The sequence below is a fragment of the Scyliorhinus torazame genome, chromosome 13, assembly GCF_047496885.1.
Source record: "Scyliorhinus torazame isolate Kashiwa2021f chromosome 13, sScyTor2.1, whole genome shotgun sequence".
Classification (NCBI taxonomy): Eukaryota; Metazoa; Chordata; class Chondrichthyes; order Carcharhiniformes; family Scyliorhinidae; genus Scyliorhinus; species Scyliorhinus torazame.
Window position 1 is genome coordinate 57,426,388 of NC_092719.1, and position 17,051 is coordinate 57,443,438.

Below are 17,051 nucleotides of genomic sequence, written 5' to 3' on the forward strand. Positions count from 1 at the left end.
AAGCAAGGGAATACATGATAAATGGCAGGACCCTGGGAAGCACTGGGGATGAGAGAGACCTTGGTGTGCATGTACGCCATTCCCTTAAGGTAGCAAAGCAGGTGAATACAGTGGTTAAGAAAGCATATGGTATATTTGCCTTTATTAGACGAGACATAGAGTTTAAGAGCAGTGAGGTTATGCTGGAACAGTATAAAACATTGGTTAGGTCACAGCTAGAGTATTGTGTGCAGTTCTGGAATCTATATTATCAGAGGAATGTGATAGCACTGGAAAGGGTGCAGTGGAGATTAACCAGGATGTTGCCTGGGCTGGAGAGTTTCAGCTATGAAGAGAGATTGGATAGACTGGGATTGTTTCCTTGGAGCAGAGGAAACTGAAGAGGTACATTATTAAGGTGTATAAAATAATGATGGGCATAGATAGAGTAGACATGTAGAAACTTTTCCCCTTGGTGGAGGGATCAATGACCAAGTGGCATAGATTTAAGGTAAGGGGTTTAGGGGTGATGTGAAGAAATGCTTTTTCACCTCGAGGGTCGTGGAAGTCTGGAACTCACTGCCTGAAAGGGTGTTCGAGATAAAGACTCTCATAACATAAGTATTTTTAATAATCTTTTATTATTGTCACAAGTAGGCTTACATTAACACTGCAATGAAGTTACTGTGAAAATCCCCTAGTCGCCACACCCCCGGTGGCTGTTCAGATACACTGAGGGAGAATTCAGAATGTCCAATTCACCTAACAAGCACATCTTTCAGGATTTGTGGGAGGAAACCGAAGCACCCGGAGGAAACCCACGAAGACACGGGGAGAACTGCAGACTACAGTCAGTGACCCAAGCCGGGAATCGAACTTGGGTCCCTGGCGCTGAGAAGCAACAGTGCTTACCACTATGCTACCCTGGTTAGATGTGCACTTGCAATGCCAAGGCATACAAGGCTATGGACCAAGTGCTAGAAATGGGATTAGAATACTTAGGTGGCTGTTTTTGACTGGCGCAAATGCGATGGGCCAAAGGGCCTTTTCTGTGCTGTAGACCTCTAAAGACTCTGTGGTACTACCAAGATATAGAGCCCCTCTCAACTGCTCCGATACAGCCTCTATTGACAATGGTGCTTTGAACTTGTTCAAAATCATGGCTTTTAGTTTGAAGTATTTGCAACTGGCCAGCCAGTAAATAGTGGCCATAAATTTAAGATCACTGCCAAAAGAACAAAAGAGAAGGTTAGTCTTCTTAATGCAAAGGGTAGTTAATACTCGGAACATCCCATCAGGAAAGTAGGATTTTTAAAAATGTTTCCAAATGAGGGGGGAGGAGAATGGGACTTAGTGGATAACTTTGCAAGAGCTGGCACAGGAATGGAAAATCTTGATCAATAAATTACTGAGTTAACTTGGCTACATGCCACCCTTGGGGCAATATTGCCATGAGAGCAGTACATTTCGCTTCAAGAACTACAAACAGCAAGTAAATCAAAGTTTCACTGTCGATTTATCAACAGAAAGTGTGAAATTCCACTATACCATATACACAGTGAGGATCTAGCCCACAACAGAACCATTCAAACTGGTCCAGCTCCAAGTATTAGTTGCTAGACTCAGTTCGGAATGGGGTACGCAAAGGTTACGCGATACAGCTAAAATAGCAGCAAGTGGGGAAAAATATATTCCTCTGTTCTGAAGTTTATTCGACAAGGGCACAGATAGACAGATTTGCCATTTGTTATTCTTCCTCAATTAAGTAAATCAATCAATACTTCTATCAGCTCAAATCATTGGAATGTTTTGTTTCGATCTTCCTCAAGATGCTTTCAGAGTGTGCAACAAGCAAAGTAGTGAGAAAACAAAATATTAGTTCAGGAAAAATCTCATTGCAAATAAATATAGGTTTTAAAGAGAATAGTTGTGAGTTAGAATCACAGAGCTCATGTACTGGTAAAACTGAATCTAGTTCAGTGCTGAACAGATACCACTTGGAGCAGTGAAAAACCCAACAGATATTAATGGGCACAAAAATTTCCATGCAGACAAACTGCACAAGGTAAAGTTGTCACAAGGTGGAGGATAAGTGCTTTGATGGACTGAACACATTTCTGTCTAGCTTAAATAACACATGGTAGGTTCAGTGCAAGCTTTTTGCTTAAAATAAACAAATGAACAATTTACTGCCAGATTTCCGAAAATGAATATTACACTTACAGGTTGCACGTGGAAGGCAAACGTTAAGTGAACTGCAACATAAACTAGATTGAAAAGGCACCAAACCAAGGCCAGTGAAAGCCAGATGTTCTTTTTCCTTGGCTAAGTATGGTAACACTGCAATAATTACTAGGTGACCAATCAACAGGCATGATGAAGCATAAAAATTCCCAAAGACGGGAGCAAAAATAGCATTTAGATGGATCGCTGTTAGACAGTAAAGCATTAATCTCTCGCAGTGGAAAATCCATAGAAATAAACTTGAAGGAACAAATGCATTCTATAGTCATCTCGCATCTGCAAATCAGAACTGTATTAACAGCCATCACAGAAAGGTCAGTATAGATTATCTTCGTCTTCAGCAATGGCAAATTTTGAATCATATACACTGTATGATCATGTGGATTCTTCCTCACCACTTAGGTCAGTGATATTTCACAACAAACAAATATGCAGAGATAAATGCAAGATAACACCTTAAATAATGTTTAATCTCAATCCTTACGTGTGAGAAATTCCCTGATTTGCTTGATAAGATTCCTTAGGTCTTCATTGCTCTTGTCAACTTTTTCTTTTGTTGTATTGGTTTTCAGGAGTACCTTTTGTGCATTTAGTTTAGCCTCATCTGCTTTAATTTTTGCATCAGCAACCTGCAGGGACACAACATTATCACCTATTAATGAGGATCTACTGAGTCAGAACCGTGGAATATTTACAGAACAGAAGACTGCCATTTGGCCCGTTGTGTCCATTCTTACTCACTGCAGCAGCAACTCAATTAGTCCCACTCCTCATCTGGATAACCGTACCGAAAGCTGTTTAACTATGATTTCTCATTTTGACTTCCGGTGGCGTAGTGTAGGGGGAAGACACGCATGAGTTGGCTGCCGCTAGAATACTGCACTTTATGCCCCTTTCTCTCAGTGGGTATTTTCTTTTGAATTTTCCTTTGAAAACCCACGTAATTAATGGAATAAGGATTCTGTATGATTGAAATGCCCAGACAGGCCTTCCGGGTGCGGCGATGACCAGCTGAGTCGCACGTTTCGGCAGCTCCCTGTGAAACGGACTTTTGGGCTCTTGATAGGAGCCCCAACGGCAATTTTAACGGCTGAAAACACCGTGCGGTAAACCAGAAGGGTGTTCCCCCTGGACACGGATGGAAAAAGGAGAGGAAAGTGGCCGGATTGCAGCGGATCCTTTGGAACAACGGCAAGGAAGGCAAGCAGAAACCAAGATGGCGTCGGAAGGTGGCAGTTTCATATGGGGCCCTGAACAACAAGAGTTTTTGAAACGCTGCGTGGAGGAGATAAAAAAGGAAATGAAGAAAGAGTTGTTGGCCCCGATATTACAGGCGATTGAAGGGCTGAAAGAGGAACAAAAGACCCAGGAGCAGGAGCTTCGGGTCGTGAAGGCGAAAGCAGCAGAGAATGAAAACGACATACAGGGCCTGGTGGTGAAGTCGGAGATACAGGAGGCACACCAGAAACGATCTGTGGAGAGGTTGGAGGCACTGGAAAATAACGCAAGGAGGAACAACTTGAGGATTCTTGGCCTTCCTGAAGGCGTGGAGGGGGCGGACGTCGGGGCATATGTGAGCACGATGCTGCACTCGTTAATGGGAGTGGAGGCCCCGACGGGTCCGTTGGAGGTGGAGGGAGCATACCGAGTTATGGTGCGAGGACCGAGAGCAGGAGAAGCTCCCAGAGCCATAGTGGTGAGATTTCTCCGTTTTAAGGATAGAGAAATGGTCCTTAGATGGGCGAAGAAAACTCGGTGTAGTAAATGGGAGAACGCGGTGATCCGCGTCTATCAAGATTGGAGTGCGGAGGTGGCGAGAAGGAGGGCAAGCTTTAATCGGGCCAAAGCGGTACTTCACAAAAAAAAGATAAAGTTTGGAATGCTGCAACCGGCAAGACTGTGGGTCACATATCAAGGGAGGCACCACTACTTTGAGACAGCGGATGAAGCGTGGACTTTTATTGTAGAAGAAAAATTGGAATGATTGGACTACGAAAATGAACGTTTGGACAAAGTGGTGGGACGAGTGGGGGGGGGGGGGGGGGGGGGGGGGGGGGGCGAAGAGGGATTGTATGATTAATCCTGCGGTATGGTAACTTTTCTTTCTCCCACAGGTGGTGATGGGGGGAGGTGGGGAGGGAGAGGAGATGGGGCGTTGGCCATGGGAGGCGGGGCCGAGGGAGAGGCGCGGGCTTGGTTCCCGCGCTATGATAATTATGGCGGGAATAGAGAAGCAGGAAGGAGGGGGCGCCGCACGGGGCGAGCCGTGATCACGGGGGGTAGCCGAGGTCAGCCAGAGTTTGCTGACTTCTGGGAGCAACATGGGGGGAGTAATTACGCTAGCGGGGGGTCTAGCGGGGGGGGGGGGGGGAGGGGGGAATTACTGGGTTGCTGCTGCTGGGGAAAGGGGGGAGTGGGTGCGGGAAAGGATGGGCGGGGGGGCACCGTCTGGGAGAAATACAGCCGCGTGGAAACTGGGCGAGAAGCTGGAAAAAGATGATGGCTAACCGGCAAGGGGGGGGGGGTGGGAAGCCCCCCAACTCGGCTGATCACGTGGAACGTGAGGGGGCTTAACGGGCCGATAAAGAGGGCACGAGTACTCGCACACCTTAAGAAACTTAAAGCAGATGTGGTCATGTTACAGGAAACGCACCTGAAACTGATAGATCAGGTTAGGTTGCGCAAAGGATGGGTAGGGCAGGTGTTCCATTCGGGGCTGGATGCGAAAAACAGGGGGGTGGCTATATTAGTGGGGAAGCGGGTAATGTTCGAGGCAAAGATTATAGTGGCGGATAACGGGGGCAGATACGCGATGGTGAGTGGCAAATTACAGGGAGAGATGGTGGTGTTGGTAAACGTGTATGCCCCGAATTGGGACGATGCCAATTTTATGAGGCGAATGCTAGGACGCATCCCAGACCTAGAGACCGGAAAGCTGATAATGGGGGGAGACTTTAACACGGTGTTGGAACCAAGGCTGGATAGGTCGAAGTCCAGGACTGGTAGGAGGCCGGCAGCAGCCAAGGTGCTTAAGGATTTTATGGAGCAGATGGGAGGGGTGGACCCGTGGAGATTCAGTAGACCTAGGAGTAAGGAGTTCTCGTTTTTCTCCTATGTCCATAAAGTCTATTCACGCATAGACTTTTTTGTGTTGGGTAGGGCATTGATCCCGAGGGTGAGGGGAACGGAATATACGGCTATAGCCATTTCGGATCATGCCCCACACTGGGTAGACTTGGAGATAGGGGAGGAAACAAGAGGGCGTCCACCCTGGAGAATGGATATGGGACTAATGGCGGATGAGGGGGTGTGCTTAAGGGTGAGGGGATGCATTGAAAAGTACTTGGAACTCAATGACAATGGGGAGGTTCAGGTGGGAGTGGTCTGGGAGGCGTTGAAGGCGGTGGTTAGGGGGGAGCTGATATCAATAAGGACACATAAAGGGAAGCTGGAGAGTAAGGAACGGGAGTGGTTGTTGCAAGAACTTTTGAGGGTGGACAGACAGTATGCGGAAGCACCGGAGGAGGGACTGTATAGGGAAAGGCAAAGGCTGCATGTGGAATTTGACTTGCTGACCACAGGCACTGCAGAGGCACAATGGAGGAAGGCGCAGGGTGTACAGTATGAATATGGAGAGAAGGCGAGCAGATTGCTGGCACACCAATTGAGGAAAAGGGGAGCAGCGAGGGAAATAGGGGGGGTGAGAGACGAAGATGGAGAGACGGAGCGGGGAGCGGAGAGAGTGAATGAAGTGTTTAAGACATTTTATAAAAAATTGTATGAAGCTCAACCCCCGGATGGGAGGGAGAGAATGATGGAGTTTTTGGATCGGCTGGAAATTCCCAAGGTGGAAGAGCAGGAAAGGATGGGATTGGGAGCACAGATCACGGTAGAAGAAGTGGTGAAAGGAATTAGGAACATGCAGACGGGAAAGGCCCCGGGACCGGACGGATTCCCAGTTGAATTTTACAGAAAATATTTGGACTTGCTCGCCCAGCTACTGACGAGGACCTTCAACGAGGCAAAGGAAAGGGGACAACTGCCCCCGACTATGTCAGAAGCAACGATATCGCTTCTTTTAAAGAAGGAAAAGGATCCGCTACAACGCGGGTCCTGCAGACCAATCTCCCTCCTCAATGTAGATGCCAAGGTCTTGGCCAAGGTAATGGCAATGAGAATAGAGGAACGTGTCCCGGGGGTGGTTCATGAGGACCAAACTGGGTTTGTGAAGGGGAGACAGCTGAACACGAACATACGGAGGTTGTTAGGGGTAATGATGATGGCCCCACCAGAGGGTGAAACGGAGATAGTAGTGGCGATGGATGCCGAGAAAGCATTTGATAGAGTGGAGTGGGATTATCTGTGGGAGGTGTTGAGGAGATTTGGGTTCGGAGAGGGGTATGTTAGATGGGTGCAGCTGTTGTATAGGGCCCCAGTGGCGAGTGTGGTCATGAATGGACGGGGATCGGCATATTTTCGGCTCCATAGAGGGACAAGGCAGGGATGTCCTCTGTCCCCATTACTGTTTGCACTGGCGATTGAGCCCCTGGCGATAGCGCTGAGAGGTTCCAAGGGATGGAGGGGAATACTTAGGGGAGGAGAAGAACACCGGGTATCTTTATATGCGGATGATCTGCTACTATATGTGGCGGATCCAGCGGAGGGGATGCCAGAAATAATGCGGATACTTGGGGAGTTTGGGGATTTTTCAGGGTATAAATTGAACATGGGAAAGAGTGAGCTGTTTGTGGTGCATCCAGGGGAGCAGAGTAGAGAAATAGAAGACCTACCGTTGAGGAAGGTAACAAGAGACTTTCGTTACCTGGGGATCCAGATAGCTAAGAATTGGGGCACATTGCACAGGCTAAATTTGACGCGGTTGGTGGAACAGATGGAGGAAGATTTCAAGAGATGGGACATGGTAGCATTGTCAATGGCAGGGAGGGTGCAGGCAGTTAAGATGGTGGTCCTCCCGAGATTCCTTTTTGTGTTTCAGTGTCTCCCGGTGGTGATCACGAAGGCTTTTTTCAAAAGGATAGAAAAGAGTATCATGGGTTTTGTTTGGGCCGGGAAGACTCCGAGAGTGAGGAAGGGATTCTTACAGCGTAGTAGGGATAGGGGGGGGCTGGCACTACCGAGCCTAAGTGAGTATTATTGGGCCGCTAATATTTCAATGGTGAGTAAGTGGATGGGAGAGGAGGAAGGAGCGGCGTGGAAGAGATTAGAGAGGGCGTCCTGTAGGGGGACCAGCCTGCAGGCTATGGTGACAGCCCCATTGCCGTTCTCACCAAGGAACTATACCACGAGTCCGGTGGTGGTAGCTACACTGAAGATTTGGGGACAGTGGAGACGACATAGGGGAAAGACCGGAGCACTGGGGGGGTCCCCGATAAGAAACAACCATAGGTTTGCCCCGGGGGGAATGGATGGGGGATATGGAATGTGGCAAAGAGCAGGTATAACGCAATTGAAAGATCTATTTGTGGATGGGAAGTTTGCGAGTCTGGGAGCGCTGACCGAGAAATATGGGTTGCCCCAAGGGAATGCATTCAGGTACATGCAATTGAGGGCTTTTGCGAGGCAGCAGGTGAGGGAATTCCCGCAGCTCCCGACACAAGATGTGCAGGACAGAGTCATCTCAAAGAAATGGGTGGGGGACGGTAAGGTGTCGGATATATATAGGGAAATGAGAGACGAAGGGGAGACTATGATGGACGAACTAAAAGGGAAATGGGAAGAAGAGCTAGGGGAGGAGATTGAGGAGGGGATGTGGGCAGATGCCCTAAACAGGGTAAACTCGTCGTCCTCGTGCGCCAGGCTAAGCCTGATTCAGTTTAAGGTATTACACAGGGCACATATGACTGGAACACGGCTCAGTAAATTTTTTGGGGTGGAGGATAGGTGTGCGAGGTGCTCGAGAAGCCCAGCGAATCATACCCATATGTTTTGGTCATGCCCGGCACTACAGGGGTTTTGGATGGGGGTGACAAAGGTGCTTTCGAAAGTAGTAGGAGTCCGGGTCGAACCAAGCTGGGGGTTGGCTATATTTGGGGTTGCACAAGAGCCGGGAGTGCAGGAGGCGAAAGAGGCCGATGTTTTGGCCTTTGCGTCCCTAGTAGCCCGGCGCAGAATATTGCTAATGTGGAAAGAAGCCAAGCCCCCGGGGGTGGAGACCTGGATAAATGATATGGCGGGGTTCATAAAGTTAGAGCGGATTAAGTTCGTCCTAAGGGGGTCGGCTCAAGGGTTTACTAGGCGGTGGCAACCGTTCGTCGAATATCTTGCGGAAAGATAGATAGGGGAGAACAAAGAAGGCAGCAGCAGCGGCCCAGGACTTGGGGGGGGGGGGGGGGGGAGGGGGTGTGGCCTGAGACAAGGCAGTTGCCAATTAGGGCTAGTTTTTATTTTTTGTTATTTGATATTTATTTATTTGTGTTGTTTTTGTTTAAATTTAAAAAAGGTCATTATTATCTGTATTGTTACAATGTTGTGTAAAGGATGCACAATGTACTGTGTTGGTTGACCAAAAATTTTCAATAAAATATTATTTAAAAAAAAAGAAATGCCCAGACAAGAACGTGGACAGCAAATTTTCGTCGACAGGAGTCGGAGGCCTCTCAAGAGTTCATCGGCCGATAAATTTATTTTCGAAAAAAATAATTTAGAGTACTCAATTCATTTTTTTCCAATTAAGGGGCAATTTAGCGTGCCAATCCACCTACCCTGCACATCTTTGGGTTGTGGGGGCAAAACACACAAAAACATGGGGAGAATGTGCAAACTCCACACTGACAGTGACCCACAGCTGGGATCGAACCCAGGTCCTCGGCGCAATGCTAGCCACTGCGTCGCCGTGCTGCCGTCAGCAGATAAAATGGCAGAGACAGCCTCTGGGTCTCCGGCAACTTCACTAACAGCCAAGGTGCTTTCTAGTACCTTGGTGAAGGAATTTGATAAACACTGGAGGATTGTCGTAGGACCTCTATTAAGTGGAGTGGGATAAATGGGGGAGGGGTGGAGCATTGGGTATCCCTTTATACGGACAATCAACGTCTCTATATTATGGACCTAGTACCCTCCATGGACAAGAAAATGAAGCTACTTTGTATGTTTGGCTTCTTCTCTGGTTACAAATTGAACTTGGACACGAGTGAATGTTTCCCAGTCAACCCCCTGGGGAGGAGAGCCTAACTGGGGATGCTATCCTTTCGCCTTGCTAAGACTAGCTTTCGTTATCTGGGGTGCTGGGTGGCCCACAATTGGGCCTCGCTTCACAAATTAAATTACACTAATTTGGTCGACAGTATCAAGTCGGACTTGCAGAGGTGGGTTAACCTCCCCGTATCCTTGGTGGGTAGGGGTCAGACTATTAAAATGAACATGCTCCCGATATTTTTATTTCTTTTCCTATTTTGCAGATGGCAAGGTGGCACAGTGGTGAGGCTGCTGCCTCACAGCGCCAGGGACTCAGGTCAGACCTTGGGTGACTGTGTGGAGTTTGCACATTCTCCCCGTGTCTGCGTGGGTTTCCTCCGGATGCTCCGGTTTCCTCCAACAGTACAAAGGTGTGCAGGTTAGGTGGATTGGCAACGCCAAATTGCCCCTTAGGGTGGGGCTGCAGGTATAGGGTGAGGGATTGGCCTAGATAGAGTGGTCTTTCGAAGGGTCTGTGCAGACACGATGGGCCGAATGGCCTCCTTCTACACTATAGGGACTCTATGATTCTATGTCGCCACACTTTTCTTCCCGAGTCCTTTTTTGTTAAAGTCAACAAATTAATTCCTTCTTTTATTTGGACAGGTAAGATCCAAGGGTCCATGGGGCTTTGTTTCAAAGAGACAGACAATCAGGGGGCTTGGCCCTACCAAATTTATTGTTTTACTATTGGGCAGCCAACATTCAGAAGGTATTGACAAAGAGTCATTGGAGCTTTGACAAAGAGTCTTCGGACTCGAAACGTTAGCTCTATTCTCTCCCTACAGATGCTGCCAGACCTGCTGAGATTTTCCAGCATTTTCTCTTTCGTTTCAGAAGATATTATTGTAGTTCGGTCATTCTGGTCCCATATGGGGACAAATGGTAGCGAACTCCTGTACTGTTTCTAGACTTCGCGCAATAGTTACTGCATCGTTGCCTTTCTCGCTGGTGAGATTTTCCCGGAACTCAGTGGGCAGTGTCCACCTTGTGAATTTGGAAACTATTTAGCTTACGTTTCAAGTGCTGTTCCCCGTCTTCGCTCGCCCCTATCTGCCAGTGGGTTTGGATTCGATGTTTAAGTCATGGGGGGAGAAGGGTCTGGAGAGGTTTGGAGAACCTATTCATAGAGGTGAGGTTTGCTAGCTTTAAGGAGTTGGCAGACAAATTCCAACTGCGTGGTTCTAGTCTTTTCAGGTATTTCAGATTTGCGATTGTTTAGCGCAAGGCTTTCCCCTCCTTTCCATTGGCACCACTATTTTCCCTGTTGAAGAGGATTATGTCTTTGGACGGGTCTGACGGGGGGACTATTTCGGACACATACGGCCATATCCTCTCGGCGGAGTCAACTCCATTGAGTGAAGGGAGGATGAAATGGGTCCCATTCTGGATGATGAGCTATGGAGTGAGACACTTCACAGAGTCAACTCCACGATCTTTATGTGCTCTGCAAAGTTTGATTCAATTCAAGGTCGATCACAGGGTGCATCTGACTAAAGCAAGGATGAGCAGATTCTTCTCTGGGTTGGAGGATAAGTGTGAGTGCTTCGCTTGGGAGCTGGCTAACCACATTTATATGTTCCGGCCTTGTCCCAAGTTGGTAAGTTTCCGGGCTTCTTTCTTTAACACCATGACGGAGATATTCATGTAGGTTTGGATCCATGTCCATTGTTGGCAATATTTGGGGTGTCAGACTCGTCGATGCTCAGTTGGGGGTGAAGGCAGGTGTCCTCGCCTTCACCTCATCGATAGTCCGAAGACGAGTTATGTTTGGGTGGAGGTCTCCTACTCCGCGCCTAGTGCCTCAGCTTGATTTTCTATATTTGGAGAAGGTTAACTGCACCATTAGAGGGTCGGTGGGAGGGTTCTGCCTAAGATGGCTGCCATTAATTTGCTTTTTTAAAGAGCTAGTCGCCGTCACCTGTTAGGGGGTTTAGTTTAGTTTTTTGGTTTAATGTTAATACATGTTTTTTCTTGTTTGTCTCATTCTTCTATTGTGCATTTTTGGTAAATTGTTTTGGATGATTTGGTTTAATATGATTTTTAATAAATCTTTTTTTTTATACTACTGTTTCTCATTTTATCAACCGGCACAGAGAGTCACAAGTGGTATGGTCACAGAGAAGAAAAAAACTGCAACACAGCAAAACACAGCTTTTTCTTTGGAATGGTGTTTGTGGCTATGATGAAATATCTAAGTTCTATCTACTTCAGTACGGGATTAGTATTGTATAATGTTTATGGTTAATGTTTATGGTTACATTAATTACTTGTGATTTTTATTCCCCATACTCAGAAGTTAAAAATTGCTTGATAAACTTCACTCTGGTCCACTCCACACTGGACACTTCGACTAAGGTTCAGAATGCAAAACATACCATTTTAGAAAGCTGATCCACCTCCGCCAAAGCATTTAGAACTGCAGTGTCAAAATCCATGGAATCCTCCCATGCTTTATGGGCTAAAGTTACAAGTCCATCACAGCCAATTCCTCCACATTTTCTAGTTCCGTCATCATCTTGACAGTTTGGACCTCCACACTGTGCTTCCGCACACGACACCCCCGCAGGGCTACCGCAAATCTGGACAAACAGGTGAAGGATAGTTAGTGCAGTTTTTTTAGATTTGACTTCAGCAAAACTGATTTTCGTTCCATCAAGAATACTTGTGGAGTGCAATATTTTAAAAAGTCAGGATAGGCACCAAATAGACCGGAGTCACGTCTAATGCAGTAAATGGTAAAAACATGCAGTTTAGGTGGAATGCACCTATTCTGTGATCAATTAATTAAAAGGCCTGTTGTCAAGTTTAACTAGCTGCAACCAACTAATGTGCCACTAGAAATGGTTGCTTAATATAAACCATGAGAATTGGAGCAATTTTGTAATGTTAGAATGAACTCTGAAAACATAGGTGAAAATGTACCTTTTCGCTTAATGGTGAAAGGTCTAGATTTTGCAATTTGTCAGCCAGTTCTTCCAGACTTTGTGAATGTTCTTTTTGCTGCTGTTCAAAGTTATCCTGACTCTGTGAAATCATATCATCCACTTTTTCTCGAATGCTCAAGGATTCCAGCAATATATTATCGGGATCAGTAGTGGAAGAATTAACTTTTACTTCAGCCTCGAGAGACTGGTTAAAGTATTTCTGGACGCTGTCCAAGGCTCCTACGACAGAGTATTGGAGAGATTTGAAAACATCAAGACATGCATTACTTTCAGATGAAATTATGAGATTCTTCAGGGCAATAGAACACTTAATCTCATCATTACTATTGGAGGAGCCATATCTAATCATTACCATTTAGTGTCAAAATGAAATAAATTAACAGTTTTCCTTTTACACAGATGCATTGACCAGAACCAATGCAGACAATGATCATTGGTTTGATACGTTAAGGAGAAATACTGATGACTGTTACATCAAAGTATTATACAATACTTCCCTGAGCTCTATTTAGGAAATACAATTAGAAGCACCATTGAGTAACCTCTCAAAATTGCAATTAAAATTGAACAGATGCTTTAAATATCCAGAGAAACAAATTTCAAATAGATTCTCTCGATATTTCAAAATAATCTGCAGTATCCAAAAAAATTTTGGGAGTGTTGCGAGGAGATCTTGGGCTGGATCCTCCCCCCGGAGTACTCTCGGCCTGCCCCGCAATGCTCAGTCACCGACTGGCCGAATTCCCAACGGCGTGGGTTACGTGTACTCACACCGTTCGGGAACCTTGCGTGGCGGTTGCGAACTCAGTCCGGCGCCGCCACAGTCAGGAGAGGGCCGATTCGCGGGCAGGAGGGGCTTCATTTGGGGCTGGGGGCACAGTGGTACTTAATTTCTGACACCTTTGAAGGGACCTGATGAGCTTGCAGATATCAATGTAACACCATTCCAATTTGAATTAACGTAATCAAATACTCACCATGGACATCGGAGTTCTTAATGTACTCCAACTGTTCTGCTAGCTCATTCACAACAGCTTTTAAACTCTCAGCATCACTCTGAAGGACATTTAGTTCTGTGTCAGTTACATTATTTCGGTCTGCTGTAGTTCCAAGATCGGATTCAATCACATTAACTTTTTCAGTAAGGTCAATGACTTTCTTCCTGAAAACAAGAATTTTAAACCTTAATCCCATTTACTTAGGAGAGCTACAAACTCCAATATGGATTTGTTTCAAAATCCTTGAAGTCGGGAAGCATTGCCACAAGCTGCAATATGAATTAACATTTGGCATAATCAGGTGGGACATTTTGACCATTAGCATGTATGCAATCCGCAAGAAAAATATCTTTTTCCTCCCTGTCCAAAAATAAACCATTCCATGAATACAATGAAACCAAGCTGATATCAATGTTGGAGACGGAGCAACACCTCCCAGCATGTTAGATTTTCCAGAATATTAAACAGAACCCTTTCAGAGTCCTAAGAGAGTTAACAACTCCCAGATGTTGCCAATTATTTTCCCACAAGTAACAACATCAATATTGAAGTACAGAAATAAAGTATTGTGACATCTTGCATGCAAACCCTTACTCCCTGAAAAGGCAATCAAGTTGATCCAATCTTCCACACCCCCCTACCAAAGAATGACGTCTTCACTCGAGGCTTTAAGTAATGCCACATTCAGTTTATGCATACAAAATTGGCCTTCAAAATGGACAGAATCATACCACTATTGCTTTTGAGGGTATGGTCTGTGGCATTTTCCAATTCTTTTTGATAAAGTGGTCGCAGAAAGCAAATTGATACAAATAGACCAAAAATAATAAATAATAACTTGCATGTGCTCTGGGAACATACACAAGTGATGGAGCAAGTGGGCAGAATGTGTGGGTGGAAGTTGAAGGAATTAATATGACAACCGATGCAAATAATCTAATATTTTTCCTTCAACCTTCATTGTCAAATGAATATAGACACAGAAAACACAGCTAAGAAATTCTGTTCATTGGGAAATGCTGGAGAAATGCACCAAATTTATTTTGCGCTGTCAAATCAAGCCAGAAATGTTAATAAAAGCATGAAAATTACTTTACACAGCTGCCTTGCAGATGGTTTCAATAACATTTCCCTACTGACCTGTCATAAGTAGAATAAACTTCCAACTTTTTCTGGCGAATCACATCAAGATGAAGACCAACTTAATGAAATTTAATTTTACTATACAGATGGCTAAACACGGACAAAGATTCTGTTCCCAAATTTTTTAAAATGCCTGGCTCAATAAACAAGTTTTGTTTCCAAAATCCTTTTGGACTTTTACCCTCGAGAACATGCAGTGGTGGGCAACAGCATGATTCTGTCAGAAAGGTATCTCCATAGAACTTTTTGGCATACAATGTCTCCATTTTTAAAAACAATTCCAAATAAGGGGCAATTTAGCTTGGGCAATCCACCTAACCTGCACATCTTTGCGTTGTGGGGGTGAGACCCACGCAGACACAGGGAGAATGTGCAAACTCCACACAGACAGTGACCCAGGGCCAGGATCGAACCTGTGTCCTCGGCGCCTTGAGGCCACAGTGCTAACCACTGCACCACCGTGCCGCCCTCAATGTGTCCATTTTAAGAACGATAACGAAATAGAATAAAATGTACAGAGTGGACCTGTCATTGCAGTCAGGAACAGCATTATATAATGTGATGAACGGTTACTGTAACACTGTACCCTTGTCATCATGTAAGGTGATGTCCCCTTTAAGACTGGGCTTGGAACCCTGGGGAACGCTGCCTCCGGCTCCGCCCATCTGGGAGCCGTATATAAGGGGCCACCTTGTGGACAGTGCGGCAGTTAGCACACGTCTCGGCACTAGTCTAGTTCTTAGTTTATTAACACCTTCTTTACTGTTTACACTCTGAGCGTCGTTATTGAGGGTACCACAATTTAATAAACGAAACTACATCAGAATGGACGCAGAGAAAACCAGAGAAGCTCAACCTGGAAGCACGGACACCGGAGGCAAAGGAAATTTTTAAATACTGGCTCCGATGCTTCGAGGCTTACCTGGACTCCTCAGAGACTCCCATGCTGGGGCCGCGCAAGCTGCGCCTACTCCACGCCCGGGTGAGTCACAGAATCTCCGCCACGCTTGAAAAGGCGACGACTTATGAAGAGGCGGTCGAGCTACTCCGCAAGCGGTTCGTCAAGCCTATCAACGAGGTGCACGGCAGGTATCTGCTCTCTACCTGCCGACAGCGCTCGGGGGGGAAATCGCTAGACGAACTTGTTGAGAAACTCACCGCGCTTGCCAGGGACTGTGACCACCAGGATGTGACAGGGGAAGTCCATATGAACCTGCACATCAGAGACGCTTTCATGTCTGGCATCCGCTCGACCTACATCCGGCAGCGGCTGTTCGAAAACGGGGCAAAAGACCTCCAGGGCACGCTAACGCTCGCCTCCTCGCTGGAGGTGGCCCGACATAATTTGGGTACGTACCCCGCGGACTCTGCGAGCCCCACCCTGGACTTCCTCAGACTCAGCCATATTACAGGCCTGCGCCATGCGGCGACCCGCTCATCATGGGGAAACACCGTGCTACCTCTGCGGGCAGGGCCAGCACCCATGCCCACGCTGCCCAGCCCGCTCCGTGATCTGCAGCGACTGCAGGAAGATGGGGCATTTTGCAAGGGTCTGCCTGGCCAGAACCAGGGGAACAAAGCACAGCCGGCCCGAAAATCAGACTCTCAGGCCTCGCAATGCGGCTGCGCACCGACCCGACACGCCCCCTTCTGACGCGTCATCAGCCTCATGCGAATCATGGGAGCGGCCATCTTGTCGGTGGCCATCTTCTTGACCCGACTCGGCTGAAGACTCGGACTACCCGCGAGTGGGAGCGATCACCCTCGACCAAACCCGGCCAAAACACCTGCAGAGCTCTATGATGCAGGTCCAGGTCAACGGGCGCGACACTGCATGCCTCTTCGACTCCGGGAGCATGTAGAGCTTTATCCATCCTGAAACGGTAAGGCGCTGCTCCCTGCGCACCCATCCTGCGTCCCAAACAATAGCCCTCACATCCGGGTCCCACTCGGTGCAAATCAAGGGGTACTGTATCGCGGATCTCTCGATCCAGGGCACCAAGTACACCCATTTCAAATTTTATATCCTTCCCCACCTCTGTGCCCCCCTGCTGATCGGACTGGATTTCTAGTGTAGCCACCGAAGCCTGACACTGAAGTTCGGCGGACCCTTGCCCCCCCCCCCATGGTATGCTGCCTTGTGACACGGAAAGTCGCACCCCCCTCGCTATTCGCGAACCTCACTCCCGACTGTAAGCCAGTCGCCACCAGGAGCCGGCGCTACAGTGCCCAAGATATGGCTTTTATCAAGTCAGAGGTCCAGCGTTTACTGGGAGAGGGGGTCATCGAGGCTAGCAACAGCCCTTGGAGAGCGCAAGTGGTGGTAGTCAGGTCCGGGGATAAGAAACGGATGGTCGTGGATTATAGCTAGACCATAAACCGATTCACGCAGCTTGATGCGTACCCTCTTCCTCGCATCGCGGAAATGGTAAATCGGATGGCCCAATACCGAGTATTTTCCACGGTCGACCTCAAATCCGCCTACCACCAGCTCCCCATCCGACCAAAAGACCGCCCCTATACTGCCTTCGAAGCAGCCGGCCGG

The 17,051-nt window shown here is 47.1% G+C and overlaps 1 protein-coding gene across 1 annotated transcript in view; it reads right to left on the reverse strand.

The window, feature by feature from the left end:
- Nucleotides 1-17,051, reverse strand: part of lamb1a (laminin, beta 1a) — a 139,783-nt gene that overhangs the window by 11,702 nt on the left and 111,030 nt on the right. The window contains exons 25-28 of the mRNA XM_072471582.1: nt 13,343-13,527; nt 12,343-12,584; nt 11,796-11,999; nt 2,708-2,852 (exon numbers count right to left, since the gene is read on the reverse strand). Of these exons, the coding sequence (XP_072327683.1) occupies nt 2,708-2,852; nt 11,796-11,999; nt 12,343-12,584; nt 13,343-13,527 (776 nt within the window). The remainder of the gene's footprint in view (nt 1-2,707; nt 2,853-11,795; nt 12,000-12,342; nt 12,585-13,342; nt 13,528-17,051) is intronic.